This window comes from Tamandua tetradactyla, chromosome 14 (assembly GCF_023851605.1).
Source record: "Tamandua tetradactyla isolate mTamTet1 chromosome 14, mTamTet1.pri, whole genome shotgun sequence".
NCBI classification, from domain to species: Eukaryota; Metazoa; Chordata; class Mammalia; order Pilosa; family Myrmecophagidae; genus Tamandua; species Tamandua tetradactyla.
The window spans coordinates 2,254,384-2,274,920 of NC_135340.1; the positions used below are offsets into that span (position 1 = coordinate 2,254,384).

General features: G+C 38.4%; 1 protein-coding gene across 8 annotated transcripts in view; it reads left to right on the forward strand.

Moving 5' to 3' along the window:
- L2HGDH (L-2-hydroxyglutarate dehydrogenase) overlaps positions 1-16,913 on the forward strand; it is a 103,146-nt gene extending 86,233 nt beyond the window's left edge. For 3 of the 8 annotated variants that reach the window (XM_077126805.1, XM_077126807.1, XM_077126806.1), the window contains one exon: positions 7,001-10,020. In XM_077126805.1, coding sequence (XP_076982920.1) covers positions 7,001-7,196 — 196 coding nt within the window. In that variant the 3' untranslated portion in view covers positions 7,197-10,020. Of the gene's footprint in view, positions 1-7,000; positions 10,021-10,046; positions 11,122-12,702 lie in introns of those variants that run through there. The other 5 variants (XM_077126801.1, XM_077126802.1, XM_077126804.1 and 2 more) reach the window with 5 other exon arrangements.
- Positions 16,914-20,537: the final 3,624 nt, after the last annotated feature.

Here is a 20,537-nt window from a genome sequence, read left to right on the forward strand (position 1 = left end):
TGGGTTTAGGAAATGATCTGTTTTTGTAAATGTTCTCTGAGGGATTGAAAACTAAGCCCAAACCAGTTTCTCAGCAGAATTTGAATTTGGCCATAAGAAACCCATGTTCTCTTGTCACAGTGAAGTTAGGTTGAAGATCAGTAACTGTGCAGGTTTGAAAGTTTTAAGTCTCCATGTGTTGGCATCTGTGTCATCTCTGCTCCGTGCTTTTGTTGGCTCTCGCGGTGTTGGCTCTGACGTTTGTCTTTTCTGACTCTCTCCAGAATGTTTCCTCTTTTAAAGGACTCCAGTAAACAAATCAAGACCCACCTAGAATAGGTGGAGTCGCATCTCCATCTAATGAAAGGTTAATACCAATAATTGGATGTGGCACATCCCTGTGGAAATAATGTAATCAAGCTTCCAACCTGTAGTGCTGAATAGGAATTAAAAGAAATGGCTGCCTCCACCAGATGAATCAGGATTAAAATAATGGCTCTTCTATGGTACATAATCTTTTCAAACCAGCACACTCCCCACACCAACTCTAGCAATTTAAATCTTTGTGTGTGGACTACTGTTTTCAGATTAGTAGATCATATCATGCATTTTATAAAATATTAAATTTCCTTATTTGGGACTGGCCAGAACATTAACTAGTTCCATCCATTTATCTCATTATCGATAGCCCCTTCCAATATGAAAACTTAGAATGGGCATAGCCCAGATACGCCTGTGCTGGTTTGAAAGGTCGTATATCCCCTAGAAAACCCATGTTTTAATCTAAATCCATTTCATAAATTATGGCAGAATAATCCCTATTCAATACTGTATGTTTGAAACTGTAATCAGATCATCTCCCTGGAGATGTGATTTAATCAAGAGTGGTTGTTAAACTGGATTAGGTGATGACATGTCTCCACCCATTTGGGTGGATCTTGATAAGTTCTGGAGTCCTATAAAAGAGGAAACATTTTGGAGAACGAAAGAGATTCAGAGAGAGCAGAGAATGCTGCAGCACCATGAAGCCAGTGCCTTGGAGATGAAGAAGGAAGACGCCTCCCGGGGAGCTTCATGAAACAGGAAGCCAGGAGAAGAAGCTAGCACATGACACCATGTTCGCCATGTGCCCTTCCAGATGAGAAAGAAACTCTGAACTTCTTCAGCCTTCTTGAATCAAGGTATCTTTCCCTGAATGCCTTAGATTGGACATTTCTATAGACTTGTTTTAACTGGGACATTTTCTCAGCTTTGAACTGTAAATTAGGAACTTACTAAATTCCCCTTTTTTAAATCCATTCTGTTTCTGGTATATTGCATTCCAGCAGCTAGCAAACTAGAACAATGCCTAAAGAGTGGGAGAAAGATCAAAGGAGAAGAAAGAATTATACAGAGAAGATATGGTTTAACAAATGAGTATGATTGCTGAGTCATTATATTGATATTTCTTTTAATCTCCAATGTCTTGGAGCAGCTAGAGGTAAAAACCTAAAGTTATGGAATCGCCCATACTAAACTTTGAAATCTGTTCTACAACTGATTGTTGTGGTGTGCTTTGAAATTTATTGCTTTTTTGAATATATGTTATTTTTCACAATTAAAAAAGGTTTAAAAAAAGCATTCAGGATAGTATTCTGAAAAAAAAGAAAGTTTTATGTTTTCATTTCTTTAAAAGAGCACCTTGGAAATAGTTTAAAAGGTTAAAAAAGTGATCAGACTTCGAGTAGAGATATGAATGAAGCTGATCTGGATAGGACTAAGGTATATCAAAATGCAGGGTAAAGGATGACATCATTCATATTTTAAAACCTCATCTTCTGTGTGAGACTAAAGCATGAGATGTTTATTTGATGCAAAATTTATATTTTGGGTAGTGCATTTCCTAATTTAACTTGTTTGGTCAGTTTAGTTGAACACCATAAGTACATGGAATCTTGAATAGGGCGTGAGATTTTGTTGGTTTGTCCAGATTGGTGTGATGCCCCAATATACCCCAGAGTAATTGGGCAGTGAATACAGAAGTATTTGCGAAGTCCCCTTGGGGGGCTGGGGAGAAAGGAGGAAACACTCAATTTCCCCATTTGGAGAATTTCTGATATTCTCAAAAGCAATAAGGACAACCAAATCAATAAGCTGAGCCCTCGATCTTGGGATTCACCCCTATGAAACTTATTCCCGCAAAGGAGAAGCTAAGCCTACTTAAAACTAGGCCTGAGCATCACCCCCAGCGAACCTCGTTTGTTGCTCAGATGTGGCCTCTCTCTCTAAGCCAACTCTGCAGGTAAGCTCATTGCCCTCCCCATCCCCCCATCCCACGGGACATGACTCTCAGGGGCATAAATTCTTGCCTGCTGAGCCACCGTGGCTTGCCCAGCCTTGTTTCTTGAAGACGATTGTATGAAGATATAACTTTTACAGTGTCATCTTGTGATTATGAAAACCTTGTGTTTAATGCTCCTTTATATATGAGAAAAAATATGGATAAAAATAAATAAATAATAGTGAAGACAAAGGGTAAAATAAATAAGATAGATGGAAAAATTAGTGGTTGGTGAGAGGGAGGGGTAAGGGGTATGGTATGTATGAGTTTTTCCTTTTTTCTTACTTCTTTGTCTGGAGTCATGCAGATTAAAAAAAAAATGATCATAGTGATGAATTCACAAGTATGTGATGATATTGTGAGCCATTGATTGTACACCATATATGGAATGTATGTGTGTGATGATTTCTCAGTTAAAAGATTTCAAAAAAAAATTCAATTTTATACTAAAAGACTCATATGACATAACCAAGTAGGATTTATTCCAAGAATGTAAATCTATAAATAAAGCATATCACATGATATATAAATTTATATAAGAAAAAGCATGCAGTTATCTCACTTGATATTCGAAAATCTTTATTCAATAAAATTCAATGGTCTTTATCTAAAAAATGTCTTTAAAAATATAACATTCACGGTAGGCAATGGTATCTCAGTGGCAGAGTTCTCCCCTGCCATGGCAGAGACCCGGGTTCAATTCCCAGTGCCTGCCCATGCAATAAATAAATAAATAAATAAACAACATTCACAGTTTTAACAGCTGAGCAAATGGTATTTAAGTTACTGTTTAATATTTAGAATTTAGGAAACTGCTGTCTGAATTTGTAGATTTTTTCCTTGTTGCCTTAATTTTTAAATTGATTTATGAAACTTAATGTTTAAACACAGGATTTACAATGATTATTTAGATAGTTTATTTAAATATGCCTATGGTTAAGCTAACTAAGATACCCATTTTTGGTGGTTCTAAGTGTAGTGTTCGTTTTCTTAAATGAAAAAATTTTAAAATGAAAAAAAAAACTACCTTGGGCTCTAACTGAAATTCTATAAAAGTTTCATGCACTAAGTTTACTTTCTTGAAACCTACACCCTCCGGAGGTTCCTAGGCCACGTAAGTCCTGAAACCCTGAGGGGCAGCCTCTCCAAGAACATCTACTAATCCCATCCCCCTACCCTTTATTGTCAACACCCCTACTCAGCATGAAAAAATTGGAACAGGTACTCATTCAAACATCCCTAAAGACTGGAAGAAGAATCAAAGGGGAAGGTGAAATTATAACAGACAAAATAAGATTTGACAAATGAGTATGACTGAATCACTGTATCGATATTTCTTTTGGCCTCCAGTGTTTTAGAGCAGCTAGAAGGAGAAATCTGCAATAGTGGAATGGTAACCCATGATAAACTCTGAAATCTGTTCTCTAACTACTTATTAAATGTACTTCAAAAATTACTGCCTTTTCTTTTTTCTGTATATATGTTATATTTCACTATAAAAAACAAAAAAGTTATAGTATTATCAAGTATAGAATTAAAATGAAAATATTTGGATGGCTCAGTGGCAGAATTCTTACCTGCTGTGCCAGAAAGCCAGGTTCGATTCCCAGAGCCTGCCCATGCCAAAAAAGAAAATTAGTGTTATTTAATTAGACATTAGCCCTATAGAATACCAACTGTGTACAAGGTGTGAATCTAGTTGTGGGGGTGAGATGGGACTGTTGTACAAGACACTGTCTTTCCCCTCAAATAATTTATGGTGCATATTTATCATACCTGAGATTTCAAATTGTATTCCTGATATCAAACTGAAGTGTTCTTAGGGGAGATGCCTATATCTACTCATCTAAAGGAAAACCCTGAAGGTGCATTAAGTGCTGAATAGGGAATATGAGGAATTTGGGAGTTTAAACATTTCATGGTAAATAGTTACTTTGGTTTGAACTAAAGTGAGATATTTTATTTTTTCAGTTTGGATTATAGGTTTTGAATCCTTGGGCAATAGCATAGGGAAAGTTGAGAACATAACTGGGGTTTATAATAGAAATAAATAAATATACTTACATATTTTTAACTGCAGTTGACCAGTATTAACTTCTGTATACTTAGAAGGAGCGATAGGAATGTACTAACTAAACCCCTATTCAGAGGAAGATTTTATATCGAATGCTAAGCTTGAGTTGCTGGGCTTACCACTCTGTGTCCCCAGAAATTTGGCTTCTGCCAGATACAAGGAGAGGGACAAGAGAACTGAAACACGAAGTGCTCGCAACAGCAACAGTTGCATTTACTGCATTTCCAAGAAAAGGGGAGAAATGCTACTTCAACGATATGAGATAAGCTACAAATTCAGAATGTACAACTGGACCGCACATTGGCTGATAAACTAATATTCATCTTTAGGATATTTCAGCTTTCTGCCTTTTTGTTTAAAGTGATGCATCTGATTCTTACTTGGAAATCAGCTATCTCCTGCAGTCTTCTATAGGGCTATTATTTGCCTTTATCATACGGCTTTTCACATTTATCACAATTCATATTTACCTCTTTACAAATGAACAGTATATCTGTGTGCTGTCAGGCAAATTACTTAATCTCTCTGTTCTCTTTGCTGTTAAATATAAATTGTATCACCCTCTTAGAATTTTGTGAAGATTAAACAGGGTACTTCACAGCACAGAGTAAGCATTTGATAAGTAGTAACTATTTTTATTATTATTTCCCTTCAGCCAGGCTAATCTTAGAAGGCTGTGCCCTGGTAATGTCTTTGTATCCTCTGCAAGTCTTATCTGAGTTGGCCCAGAATCATTAAAAAATATTTAACATTGTTTGTGTTATTCAGTTCTCAGGTGGTTGTGGTTGTTTTTTTTAAAATTTTTATTCTAGCAACATTGTAAAATTTCCCTTTTAACCACATTTATAAATATAATTTAGTGGCTGCAATTCTATTCACCATATTGCCAATGACATTACCAAAACTATTTCATTAACCCAAAAAAAAGTCTGCATTTATTAAGAATTAATTCCCCATTCCCAACCCACACCCTGGTAAACTATATTATACTTTTCAATTCTGTAAATTTTCTTATTCTACTTATTTCATACCAATGAGATCATAAAATGTAGCACTCAACATGATGTCTACAAGGGTCATCCATGTTGTCACATGTATTAGAAATGCATTCCGTTCCATGGCTAAAAGTATTCCAGTGTATGTATATCCTACATTTTGTTTATCCATTCGTCTGTTGGTGCACATTTGAGTTGCTTTCATCTCTTGACAATTGTGAATGGTGCTGCTGTGAGCATTGTTGTGCAAATATCTGTCTGAATACCTGCTTTCAAGTTTTAGGTATGTATCTGGAAATGGGACTGCACAGTCATTTGAGAGTCATTTGAGTCATTTGAGAGTCATTTGAGAGGTCATTTCTGGGGGGCCGCCGGACGGTTTTCCGCGGTGGCTGCACCATTTTACATTCCCACCATGAATAAAGTGTGTTCTTATTTCCCCATATCCTCGCCAACACTGGTTGTTATTACTATTTTTTAACAGTAGCTGTTCTGGTGGGTGTGAGATGATATCTCGTTGTGGTGTTGGTTTGCATTTCTTCAATGGCTAATTTGTTGACCATCTTTTCATGTGCTTTTGGTCATTTGTCTGTCTTCTTTGGAGAAATATTTATTTGAGTCTTTTGCCAATTTTTGGGTTGGGTTGTTTTTCTTTTTGTTGTTGAGTTGTGGGGTTTCTTTATAAATCCTGCATTGCAAATTCTTATCAGATATATGAGTTACAGATATTTTCTCCCATTCTGAAGGTTGTTTTTTGACTTTCATAATAAAGACCTTTGATGCACAAAAAATATATATATATATTTAATATTATTCCTGGTTTCTTGGTCTTGGTAGTGTGTAAGGCAACTATATTCAAACTGGGATTTCTTGGACAGTTCAGTGGAAGTGCTGTTGGGGTCTGAAAACATTTATTCACATTTGCTCTGTGAAATACATTTTAGCTATTTTTAAAACTGACAACAATCCTCTAGGAATCCAAGTGTTATAAAACAGAGCTTTAAATAGAGAAAACTGTATTAACATGTTATCAAGTTAATTCATTTATTTGTTTTTCCTTTACTTCTGTTTAATTGAAGGTTATACTGATTATGAGGTAAACTGTTACAAATTAAAAAGAAGCTAGAAAAAAATCTTATTACCATTTGCAGAAAATTTAATAAATTTTGATGTTTTGCAATCAAAACAAAATACAAAATGAATTGAATGCTGTAGCTGACATAACATTCCACCTGAAACCTGTAACCTCTGCTTTCATATCCTTGTATTAATGAAGAGAGCTTTATTGTTCTATTGGTTGATTTTATAATAAATTCATTTTATACATGCAAACTTAAAGTACATCTAATCTAATTAAATATGGGTTTATCTGCTACTTTTGGAAAGGGCAAATATTTGTAACTAACTCATTTAGGTGGTTATTCACTTGACAGGCATTTATTGCACTATTCTCGTGTAGTAAGCATTATGCTCTAGGCTGAAGATAATAGGTTTGATAGGCTACAATACAAACCTATTAGGTTTCACATAATTTGCATTTAGAAGAATAAGGACTTTATTGCATTAAGAATGGTTTGAAAGCCACTGACTTAGAGTGTCCTGTCTGTTTGACCACAACTCTTGCTTTTGCAGAGGTCCAGCTGGAGTAAGAGCCCAAGCCCTGAACAGAGATGGAAATCTCGTGGATGATTTTGTGTTTGATGGAGGAGTTGGGGACCTGGGAAGTCGCATTCTGCATGTGAGAAATGCACCTTCCCCTGCTGCTACTTCTTCCCTTGCAATTTCTGAAATGATTGTGGATGAAGTACAACAAAGATTTGAATTGTGAATAATAAAAGAAAGTAGGTATGCATTTTAATCTCTAAATTATGCCACAAGAATGTGCTAATTACGTTCCTTAATTTTAATTTAAGAAAACAACTTAAAGATTTCATTTGAAGGTCACAAATAACCACTGAATTGTTAAAGTTGTGTAACAGAGATCATAATTTTATTTTGTGAATAAAGTGGTTTCCCATGCCTGGAAAAATGCAGTTCTATCTGTCCTGAATCCCTGACATGGTTAATGACATATCTTCACCAACCAGGAGCTATAGAAGATTTGACCCTTTTAGAATTTCCGAGAAAGAGGGCATAAAAATTGATCCTGTTTTTGACTTTATAATACCTAAGCTATGTTATCTTTCCCCACCGACAAGAAAATGTAGTATTTTGTAGGTTGTAGATCTTTTAATTTTGAAAAGTCATGTAGAAGCTCATTATTTAGAGCAAAAATATTTGTATTTGGTGATTTAAAAGTCTTGATTTGAGGACACTGCATGAAATTTCACATTTTTAAGTAGTTTGAATAGGATTCTATCTTACCTATGAAATTTGTCAGAAATAACTTTGTGAAAAAAAAAAACTTCAAAGCTTTGTTAACCACAGTTTCTTTATAACTGACTTGGTGTGGTGTTAATCACTAAATCTAAAATACAGTGCACTGTGAATAGTTGGTGCCTACCTTCAGTCTTCTGTGGTTGAGTAACAACAAAAACAATAGGTTTTTAGGAGAACAATTTTACTATCCTGGCACTGATAGAATTTGTAATTTAAAAACTAGTTTACCTCATGTATCTCTCCTTCAGTCACTCAAAAGTTCTCAGAACATTGGCAGATTTTGCTAATGATTCATGCCTACTTCTTTTTTCAGGGATCCTATAAACTTTTATGAGGATATTTCTCCATTTTTTGATAAATCCCTGAATTTGAGGCATTCACTTTTGTAACCGCAGCTGTGCCTTACATCCGTGTGCACTTCATGAGCATTTGAAGCTGTTGCTCAGTGTCGTACTGTCTACTGTACATGTGTTTGTGGTTTCTGTTGAAATGATCCCAACAGTTCATAAAGGTGGAAAATAAAAACAGAAATGAAAATGTGGCACCTCCTGCCTGGGGGAACTTTTATTAAAGAACTGCCGCATAAAGTGAGACTTTGAAACTCCGTTCCCTCTTAGGTGCTCTCTCAGATTAATCTTCCTACTTCCACCACCCATCTTTTCTTTCTCTTGCCCCTTCAAAGCTGTGCAGTGGGTGAGTGGGAAGGATGGCGTTCTGGTAGCTAGAAAGAACTTTTCTGTTTTCTTTCTGTCCCCTTCACTTCAAACCTTGGTGATTACAGTGATAGAGCTACCTCATCCATTAATGTGAAAGGCACACATCATCAGCTCCTTTCAGGAGCTCAGACTGTAGGAGAATACAGACCGGGCGCGCGGGATGCGCATACAGAAGCAGTCAGAAGCCCTAATGGTTCTTCACTGCAACTGAATTTCTTCAGAAAATGCCACAGGCAGGATATTTTTCTGTTCCATGATGAGATTTTTAATAGGTGGTAAATATTATAATTCTCTGTTTAATCAACAGTAAGATTACACACACACTGAGCTGTGAAAGGCTGAATGTTACAGAAACAACGGTCCTGATTGAGGCCCCCTTGTTCCATTTGAATCTGTAGTTGTACTCCAAAAAATATAAGTACAAAATTTGTTCCAAGTGGTTTGAATGCGTAGGCTGTTCTGTTTGTAAAGTATTTTATCTTTTTATCAGCGGGGTTTTATTGTTAATACTGATAAATTTTGTGTATTTCTGAGAGAGAAAAAAAATGTGTATTTATATTTAAAACATTTTAATGAGTGTGTTGTGGAGAACATGTTTCATAAAAACTTTTACTCAAAATTTCTGTTTAAAACATTAACTGTAGTGATATACACTTATATGCCATACAGTTATTCTAAGTTTGTACAAAATTTTTATAAGCCCTGCATTTGTAGGGCTAATAAAACAGTTTAACAAATTGCCTCACATGATTGACTCTTAAAAAAAAATTATAACTTTAGATAGTAGCCAAAATTATTAAAAAGCACAACCTTCTGTATTTGAGTATAATATAAAAAATGATGTAGAGTAGTTTACGTTTTGGGTAAAAAGTGGATCATTTTAGGTTTAAGCTTTATTTAGTGAATCAGCAAGTACATTCTTGGTGCTTCATGTTATATAACCAAGTAACTTAACTATATATAGATATATAACTATGTCTATATATATATATACACAAACTTTTATGAGGTGTGTGTATACATGTGTATCTATCTCAGAACTCCTCCCTTGATTCTTACGCAGCTTGTGTCATTTGGGGAGTTGTCTAGTGGAGAATTTGCCTTTCAGCCTGTGTGATAACCTTAACTCTTACAACTTTCTTTGGGGATTGTGGTGGGAACGTTGCGTAGGGCCAGTCTACAGCACGTGGGAGTTCGTGGGGCTTGCTTTTAGAGATTGTCCAACGTGATGGCTGGGCTGGTGTGCCGTGCCCACGTGCCGTGCCCGTGTGCGGAGGAGAGATGGAGTCTTTTGTGCCAAGGCTGGCTCTGCCTCCCTGGGCTGATGATCGGGTCCAGGCCTCTGGATCAGAGGTTTGTTCATCTCTCTGGGCAGACGCTGCTTATTGTATAAAGATCTTGTCAACATTTTTGAGGAGCGAATATGAGTCAGTTACTAAGTTTTTCTAATACACTCAGGGGAGTTTTAAAAATCTCTTCATCAGCATGTGAGGTGAAACAGTAGGTGAAGGCCGAGGAAAAGTGGTTAAAGGAGGAGAAAGAAGCCTAGACATGCTTCTAAATCATTTGTATCTACCAAACAGGTTAGAAATGGGAGTGAAGGCCTGAAGCCCTGACGGCAAGAACAGCGGTGATGCAGCTGACAGCTTTTTTAGCCTCAAATCCCTGAAAGGATTGTGCTCCTTTTGTTTTGTTTAGTGTGATTATTTTCTGCTAATCTCACATCAAAGTTATTTCATTTTAAGTTTCTTTTGCTTGTTAGATAAAATGGGAAAATTTAACTCTCAGATGTGTGAGATAACATGTCCAAAGTCATCCGGGAGCCAGACCTTGAATTTAGGGAAAGACCTGAGGGACACTGATAGTGTGAGACCTGTCTCACTAGAAAACCCTGAATTTCAGCCATGTTCTTCTTAAAACTTTATCTTCAAAATAACCTCTTTGAACTTTGTCGGTGTGAAACAGTGAGGGATTAGAATCAAGGGTGCTGCAACAGTAATTTAACTTAAAATTATCCACCAAAAATTGAAAGGCTATCTCTCAGGGACATCAGCTTATGAAAAGAGTGGTTTTTGGGTATCTGAGTTGGATAAATCCAGAGGGGCCAGCCTCTCCAAAAACATCAACTAGTCCCATCCCCCTATCCCATATTATTGACACCCCTTTCTTACATGAAAAAGTTTAAAAGCCCCTGAAGATTCGGAGATGGATCAAAGGAGAAGATGGCATTATAACAGAGAAGATAGAATTTAACAAATGAATATGACTGCTGAATCACTATATTGATATTTCTTTTAGTCTCTAGTGTCTTGGAGCAGGCAGAAGGAAAAACCTAAAATTGTGGAACTCTAACCCAACCAGACTCTGAAATCTGTTCTGTAACTACTTGTTACAGTGTACTTTGAAATATATTGCTTTTTAATATATATATATGTCACAATAAAAATGTTTTTAAAAATGTTAATGTGAAAATGAGGATATCAAGGCTGTACCAGCATTTCTAATGGAGAAGATTATAGTTTCTTATGAAAAAAGCATAGAGTGATAACATTTATTCTGAGAATGAATATGAACTGAGAGAATCTGGAGGTTTTTCCATGCATTTTAGCCTCTAGGAGGAGTCATGAGATTTTTAAGAGGATCACACAATAGATCACACCGAAGGATTGTATTCATTTTCATAATTAGTTGTTGGGGACCGGAGGCTAGCCTAAGATGGCGACTAAGCTAACATGGCCACCCTGGCTGATGCAATAGCGCCTGCATATTACAACAAGCTTCTTCACGGAAATAGGTTCCCGCCAAGCCCTTCCCGCCGGCGCGAACTCCCCACCAATTATCTAACCAGTCTTTCCCGCCGGCGCGAACTCCCTCCTATCATAATGCTCCACATACCCTACTTCCCCTCCCAAGCTGGTATATATACACCCAGATTGCTTAATAAAATTTGCAGCTTGATCAGAATCCTGTCTTGCTGTCCTTCTTGCGTCTCTCTGTCCCATCGCCATTCTTCCCTCAGCAGGTGGTGGACCCCGTTGACTGTCCTGCGGGTCGGGACAATTAGTACCATACTATTTGGTCAAAAAACCCTGAAAGTTGAGTATCTGTGAATAAAGTATGTGCTGGTTTGAAAAGATGTATGGACTCTAGAAAAGCCACGTTTTAATCCTAATCCCATTTTGTAAAGGCAGCCATTTCTTCTAATCCCTGTGTAGTACTATACGTTGGAAACTTTAATTGGATCATCTCCATTGAGATGTGACTCACTGAAGAGTGGGTGCTAACCTCCAGATAAGTCCCTGGTCCAGATAAGTCCTGACACCTAGCCCAGCCTCTCCAGAACATCAGATAGTTCCATCTTCCTACCCTATATTAGTGACAGACCCTTCCCATATAAAAAATTTTTAATTGCCATAGCCCAAACAACCCTAAAGAGAGGGATGGAAAGATAAAGGTGGTGGCGGAATTATACATAGACAATAAGGAATTAACAAATGAATATGAATGCTGAATCATTAAACTGATACCTCTTTTAGTCCCTAGTATTTTAGAGCAGCTAGTATTTTAGGGGTTTTTAAATTTTTTCATGTAAGAAAGGGGTGTCAATAATATGGGATAGGGGGATGGGACTAGTTGATGTTTTTGGAGAGGCTGGCCCCTCTGGATTTCAGGAATTATCTGGTCTAGGAATCCATCCGGAGGTTGTTGATTTCTGGAAAGTAAATCTTAGCACGTGAGACTTTTATAGAAACTCAGAAAAACCTAAAATTGTGAAATTGAACTCAAGCCAAAGTCTGAAATATGTTCTAAAACTAATTGTGGTGCTATGCTTTGAAATTTATAGCTTTTTTTGTATATATGTTATTTTTCACACACACAAAAAGTCAATTGTGATGATAAATATTTAAGCCCTCTAGCCTCCTATTTTCTGGAACAGGTAGACAGAAAAATATGAGAGGATCGTATGGTAGCCCATGACACACTCTGCAATCTGTCTTGTAAACACTTGTTGAAGAGTGCTTTGAAAACTATTGCTTTTTTATTTCTTTGCTTTGTATGTATGTTATACTATACAGTAAAAAAAGTTTAAAAAAATGTGGACAACAACAAAAAATCCTCAATAAAATGCTTGCAAATTGAATCTAACAGCACATTTAAAAAAAAATGTGTGTGTGTAAAACTAGATTAGGTGGAGACATGTCTCAACCTTAATTACGTTACTGGGATTCTATAAAAGAGGAAACATTTTGGAGAAAGCTGGAGATTTTGAGAAAGCAAAGAATAACAGAGCCACAAGAAAGCCACAACAGAGAATGCTGCAGAACCATGAAGCAGAGTCTACCAGCCAGCGACTTTTGGAGATGAAGAAGAAAATGCCTCCTAGGGAGCTGGAGAGGAAGGTAACAGATGACACCATGTTCGCCATGTGCCCTTCCAGCTGAGGGAAAAACCCTGACCATGCACCTTTCCGCTTGAGAGAGAAACCATGAACTTCATCGGCCTTCTTGAATCAGGTGTCTTTCCCTAGATGCCTTAGGTTGGATATTTCTATAGACTTGTTTTAATTGGGGCATTTCCTTGGTCTTGGAACTGTAAATAGCAACTTATCAAATTCCTTTTGTTAAAAGCCATTGAGTTTCTGGTATACTGCATTCCAGCAGCTAGCAAACTAGAAAAGAATATAATAGTCTAATCATGAAATACTCCATCCAAACTAAACAAAGTGTACTTTATTGTGGGTCAGGAATATAAACTAACATGCCACATTTTCTGTCCTTGAAGGAGGAGGATTGTATTACTTGGCATATTCGTTTGGGTTCAGTTGCATAGAATAGACCCTATTCTAGCTATACAAGGAGAAATTTATGCTTTTAAGGTATACAGACATTGGAAGATTAATGAAGTAAACTGTAGGTTGAGCTTTCAGGAGCAAGTTCCAAAGCCACGCTCAGAACCAGAAGCTCAGTTTCCAAACTGTTGGATTCCATAAACAGGGAACTGTCACACAACGAGTCTAGTTATTGCTACTGATGCACAAATCATAAGTGAGCATTGCTTACCCCCAGAAATATCAGAAATGCAGCCTCCAGCTCACACCCACTGTTAAGCTCTTACTCCAGTTCATCTTAGGGACCCAACACAAATTATATCCAGAACCCTGGCTGCAAGGGAATCTAGGAAATACTGCTTTTAGCTTCCTGAAATTAGGACAGTATCTTTCTATCTATATACATTATACTGAGTCCATCACACCTGGTCATTGGCACAAATAGTTAGGTGAATTATACTATAGTTGTTCACATTTTTAAGTAAACATCGACATTTGCCATTTCTTTTTTCTCAAGTCCTCTATTCTGTAATCAGAATCCATACACATACATGATTACGAACAGACCTCTGGCTGGGAGCTATACTGAACAGATCATGGATACATTCGTTGTTGACAGTTCAGCTTTATAACTGTCCAGACTTGGAAGATTTTATTGCAGTAACTTAAATAACAAGAACTTGAATGGTGCCTCTCCTCTTGATGTGATTTATAGGAATTAGTGTCTGAGACAGCCACTTCCACACTTGCAAAAACGACTTTCCGTGGTAGTTGTGCACTGCCTGGCTGACCTTGGTGTCATCTTCACATCCTGGAGCACCAGGGAACGTTATTTCTCCTCCATAGCAGAGAGTTTATAATGCACAAATGCACAATTTGGAGGAAATGGGGGAAAACGCAATAAATATTTTGGAATTTCATAAAAACTTTTAGTTCATCTTTGGATGATTTTTTATTTTTGGATAAAAAATGATGGCATTTTTGGTATGCTCTTTCAGTGGGCCAGACCTCTGGACGGGGTGCCCATCAGAGACAAAGGATTGTCTCTCTCAGTGATTGTGCAACTTCTTTCAGGCGGATGAACTATAAGGCAAGCGGAGTTAAACACGGCAGCAAATCATGAAAGGAGTGGCAGTGACATTTATCGTTTCCTGTGGTGTTGCTTTGGTTTGCTAATGTGACTAGCATCATTTATACCTTTATAGAAACTGAGGAAGTAGGAGAGAGTAAATGGGAGAAATGTTGAGTAGGTCCTTAAAAATATTATTCAGTGGAAGAATATTAGTGGTAAAATTTTCTCAAGCACCTACTTCAATGCAGCTTTGAAAACTAATGAAAATTTAAATTTCTTTAGTCATCAGAAGAATTATCACTAAGAGAAAACAATTCAAACTTCCTTGAATTTTAACTGCCTTTTGAACTTTGAGATGAGCCATGTGACTCAGCAGATTTACTCCTAGCTCTACACCCCAAAGATTGAAATGGACCCAAACAGATTGTACATCAATGTTCATAGCAGTATTCCTCACAATAGCCAGTGGAAACAGCTCAAGTGTCCATCAACAGATGAAAAGTTAAACAAAATGTGGTATATACATATAATGGATATTATTTAACCATAAAGGGGACTGAGGGGTTGATACGTGATACAACAGGGAGGAATCTCTAAACACTATAGTAGGTGAAGTAAGCCAGACAAAATGACAGGTATTGTGTGATTCCAGTTATATGAAATATGTTTGCTGGTTTGAAACTGTTGGGTACCCAAGAAAAGCCATGTTCTTTAATCCTCACTCAGTGTTGCTGGATGTGATCATTTTTATTGTTTCCATGGAGATGTGACCCATCCAATTGTGAGTGGTAACTTTTGATTAGATAGTTTCCATGGAGATGTCTCCACCCATTCAAGGTGGGGTTGCTTACTGAGTCCTTTAAGAGGGAACTTTGGAAGAAACTTCAGAGCCCACACAGCCAGAAACCTTTGGAGATGCAAAAGGAAAACACCCCTGGGGAAGTCGTATGAAATGAGAAGAGAAAACTAGCAGATGTCACCATGTGCCTTCCCACCTGACAGAGGAGTTTGGGACCCATTGGCCTCTCTTGAATCAAGGTATCTTTCCCTGGATGCTTTAGTTTGGATATTTTCATGGCCTTAGAACTGTAAATTTGCAAATTAATAAATTCCCTTTTTAAAAGTAATCTGTTTCTGGTATATTGCATTCTGGCAGCTTTAACAAAATAATCTATAATGAGCAAATTCACTGAGACAGAAAAATTAGAGGTTTCCAGGGACTGAGGGGATGAATGGGGAAGTCATTGCTTAATGGATTCAAAGTTTCTGTTTTGGGAGATAAAGGAGTTTTGGAAATGGATGGTAGTGATGGTAAGATGACATTGTGAATATAATTAATGCCACTGCATTGTACACTTGAAAGTGGTTAAAATGGGTAATGGTGTCATCAACATGGCAAAGTAAGACATCCCCTATAGAAGTTTCCCCCACTGAATCAGCTAATAAAAGGATAAATTGCACTTGCTAAGAACTCTGGAGGATGATAGAGACTGGAGAAGGACTCCACAAATGCTGAATCAAAGAAAAATAAAATCTGAAAAGTGAGGGAGGAAATTGTTGTCCCAGACCCACCAGTCCCAGTCTGGATGTGTGCTCTCAGTGAGTTTGGGAGTTGTACAGAAGCAGCATGGGCCAGATCTACCCACCCCCCCACCACCACCTCCGCCGGCCGTGGATGCAGGAGCCACTCACGACACTGAGTTAGGACCCCATGCATATCCAGACACAGAGATTCAAGTCCACAGAGAAACAGGATGGAACACAAGCCGTTGAGTCACGCGGCAAAGAACAGGGCCTCTGGGGCAGGTGTTGGGGAGAAGACCATGGCAGAACTGTTGGAAACGTGTGTACTCTCAATCCAGTTTCTATTGACTGGACCAACTCAATGCAAAACTAACTTTTCTGGATTGACCCACTCTTCTGGGTTGACTCCATCTGGGTCCCAAGGGTAGGACACTGTTTTGGTTTGCTAGCTGCCAGAATGCAATATACCAAAAACGGAATGGCTTTTTTAATTTTATTATTTTATTTTTTTGACATGGATAGGCTCTGGGAATTGAACCCAAGTCTCTGGCATGGCAGGCAAGAAAATTCTGCCACTGAGCCACTGTTGCTCAATGGAATGGCTTTTAAGAGGGGAATTTAATAAGTTGCTGATTTATAGTTCTAAGGTCAAAAATGTCCCATCTAAGGTACCAACAAGAGATTACCTTCACTCAAGAAAGGCCGATGAAGTTCAGGGTTTCTCTGTCAACTGGAAAGGCACATGGCAAACATGGTGGCATCTGCTAGCTTTTTCTCCAGGCTTCTTGTTTCATGAAGCTCCCTTGGGGATGTTTTCCAAAGGACTCTGGTTATGTGGGCTCTCTTGGTTCTAAAAGGAACTCTCTCCAAAATGTTTTCTCTTTTAAAGGATTCCAGTAAACTAATCAAGACCCACTGGACTGGGTAGAGTCACAACTCCGTGGAACTAATCAAAAGTTATCACCCACAATTGGGTGGATCACATCTTCATGGGAACAATAAAAAAGCTCCCAGCCAGCAATACTGAATGAGGGTTAAAGGGCATGGCTTTTCTGGGGTCCACCACACATTCAAACTGGCACAGATTTTCAAACTGGCACAGATACCCTAACAGGGAAGAAACCAGAGGCAGAAAAGCCTCACAATAAAAATAAGGGGGGAGAGGGGCAGCTGAACTGCTGTAAGGTGGGACAAGTTCCAGAACTAAAAAGGGTGCACTGAGTGAGGGAGAAAATTCAAACTAATCGTAGATTCTGGGGAGAAAATTCTGCACAACCACAAACAGAACAGATCAAGATTCCTGAGAAGGAACAGAGAAAAGGAAGCTTTATCTCTGTTCTGGAGGAGAAATAACTGCACAAAAAGTGCAATCTTAAAAATTGTATTGTGTATCCAGGGCAAGCAATTGAAGAAAACTTGAGAAAATCTGAATAGTTAAGCCTACGCTTCTCTAAAGATCCAGAATAAGTGGGGTCAAGCATCAAAGAAGAGCCTGAATACAAAGCCCGTGAACAACAAAACCCTAGACAGGAAGGAGAAATGGAACTTCAGAGCTAATCCATCAACACCATCAGATGCCCAGACATCAGCAAGAAAGCCATAGTAAGAAACAGGGAAATATGGCTGAGTCAAGGGAACAAAATAAACTTCGGAGAAAACACAGAATTTGAAAGAACCAATAAAAGAAGCTCAAACAACTCTCCTAAATCAATTTAGTGAGATGAAGGGGAACATGACTATAGAGCTAAAGGATATTTAACAATACAATATGTGATCATGAAGAAGAACTTGAAAGTATAAAAGGAAACAAAACAGAAATTATGGGTATGAAAGGCACAATAATGGATATTTAAAATATAGTATAGGGAAAAAAAGGTGTGGCAAGATTGTGGCACAATGCCTAGAGTGTACAATGACAGTGACCAAGTACAAATTTAAGAATGTTTTTGCATGAGGAGAAAAAAAAGATTGTGGCATTGGGAGTTGTGGGATTTAGTTCATCCTTTAGGACAACTAGTGAATAGCCAGGAACTGTCTGGAAAACTGTTTGGAGGACTTCCAAGACCAGACCTGCACATTGTACATCGGTCAGGAATGACTTGAAGAGTTGAAACAGACAAGTCACAGCAGAGAACTGTAAGCAGTTCTTCCATGCTGTAGAGGCTGGTGTCCTGCCTGACTGGCACAAGAGGCTGACTCAGAATCTGTCCCTGGTGGGAAACAGAAGCCTTTCTAGAAGGAACAAGGGATGGGGAGCTCAGCCACACTCCAGCTGTGGATTTGATTTACAAATTCAGACTGCTGAATACTAGCTCCCAGCAGAGACATATCTACAATGCAAACAAGAAATAAACTGGGAGGTTTGTATCAGTCCCACTTCCAGCAGGGAGAAGGGAGGGCTGACAATTTTTTTTTTAATTAAAAAAACAAAACAGAAACTCCTGGAGCTGGCTGAGCTCAGGATACTGGAAAATGGCTGTGCCCCCAAGAAAAACAGCACACAGAGCTGGTACCAACTCCACCTCTTGATTGGCAGACCCAGGGGTGGGAGGGGGGTGCTGGAGCTTTGAGTACAGACTTTTTATTTTAAGCAGTCCATTAAAGAAAGCATCAGGCATTCTCAATTTACAGCCCTGCTCCAGGCAAGGGTGGAAGTAGGGATAACAAAAAGACAAAGTAAGGAATTAGGTGGAAAATCTAATTCCCTAATAGGCATATCTTCCCTGATTGGGGAGTGGGGCAGGGCCCAGCACAAGTGGCAGCTCTCTGTCAGAGAAGTCAGATCCCAGGGGCTGGGATACCAGCAGCAGTTTCAACCCCACAGGAAGCGGAACCCACCTTGTCTCAAACATGCTCGGAGGGGGGAAAGGGGCTGCTTGAGAGACCTGTGATGTTTCCAGCCTGCAAGAACAGAGGGCTGGAGAGTGGCACCTCCCACCACACACTCAAACACCAAAAATATAAGAGGAACAAGGCCCAGCATAGATGGTGACTTTTAGAGCATTCAGACTCCATAAGCTAGAAAAGGGGAACAGTTTAGGCTGCATTTCAGTCTCAGCCTCTGTCCCAACCACACCCTTGGCAGACACAGGATGTGCTGATACTGGAAGGCACTGGACCACTTCAGGCCGGTGGAGAGAAGTGGACTGACACGCGCTATCTGCTGGGCAGGGCAGGAAATGCACAGAATCAAGAAGCATCACAGGAAAGACTGGCACCCTGCTGGCTCTCATCTCCAGGGAACCTTGATGCTGACTGAACCCACCTCCTGAGTTCTGTTAGGAAAACCTGACTGGGGTTGATCCTATCTGGGGGTACACCCAGTGCAGAACCAGACCTCCAGGTAAAAGCTGCAAGAGGTAACCAAAGGTGTGTTAAAAACAAATAGAGGCCAAAAAAAAAAAACAAGACAAACAGCAGATCAACATTCCCTGAGGAGGAAGAAGGAAGAGAAAGCTTTTTCCTGGGGTGGAAGCAACTGCATACACAAAAAGGGCAATTTCAAAAACTTCCTTATAAACAGGGCAAGAATCAGAAAAATTAAGAGCTGAAAATTCTGACCAATTTAACAAATGCTATGCCAGAGGTCTAGAATAAGTTGAACTGGATGACAAAAACAGAAAACAAAGCTAACAACAAGAAAACCCTAGGCAAAAGAGAGAAAGCAATATCCAGAGTAATCAAGAAAATCACATCCCTAGATACCAGCAAAAATCACGAGTCATGCAAGGAAGCTATGGCCCAGTCAAAGGAACAAAATAACCCTTCAAATGAGGTAGAGTAGTTGAAGCGAATAATTAATGATGCTCAAACAAATCTAAATCCAATCAAGGAATTCAAGGAAAACATGACAAAAGAGATGAAGGATAAAAGAAGACACTGGGTGATCATAAAGATGAACTCAGAAGCTTGCAAAAAAATCACAGAATTTATGGGAATGACTGGTACAATAGAAGAGATGAAAAACACAATGGAGATACACAACATCAGGTTGGAAGAGATAGAAGAAAGGATTAGTGAATTAGAGGAGAGGACCTCAGAAATCCTGCACACAAAAGAACAGATAGGGAAAAGAATTGAAAAATATAGCAGATTGGAAAAGGCAGAAGAAAGGACTGGTGAATTAGAGAAAAGGACATTTGAAATCCTACACATGAAAGAACAGATAGGGAAAAGAATGGAAAAATATGAGCAGAGTCTCAGGGAATTAAATGACAACATGAAGTGCACAAATATACATGTTATGAGTATACCAGGAGAAGACAAGGGGAAAGGAGCAGAAAGAATAATGGAGAAAATTATCACTGAAAATTTCTCAACTCTTATGATAGACATGTAATGACAGATGAAAGATGTGCAGCATACCCCAAAGAAAAGAGATCCAAATAGAACTACTCCAGGACACTTACTAATCAGATTGTCGAATGTGAGAGCAGCAAGTGAACAGCCATCCCTCATATACAAGGGAAGCTTGATAGGACTATGTGTGAATTTCTCAGCAGAAATGAAGAAGGCAGAAGGCTGTGATATGATGTATTTAGGATACTGAAAGAGAAAAATTTTAACCAAGAATTCTATATCCAGAAAAACTGTCCTTCAAAAATGAGGGGGAGTTTATATATTTACAGATAAATAGAAGACAGAGAGTTC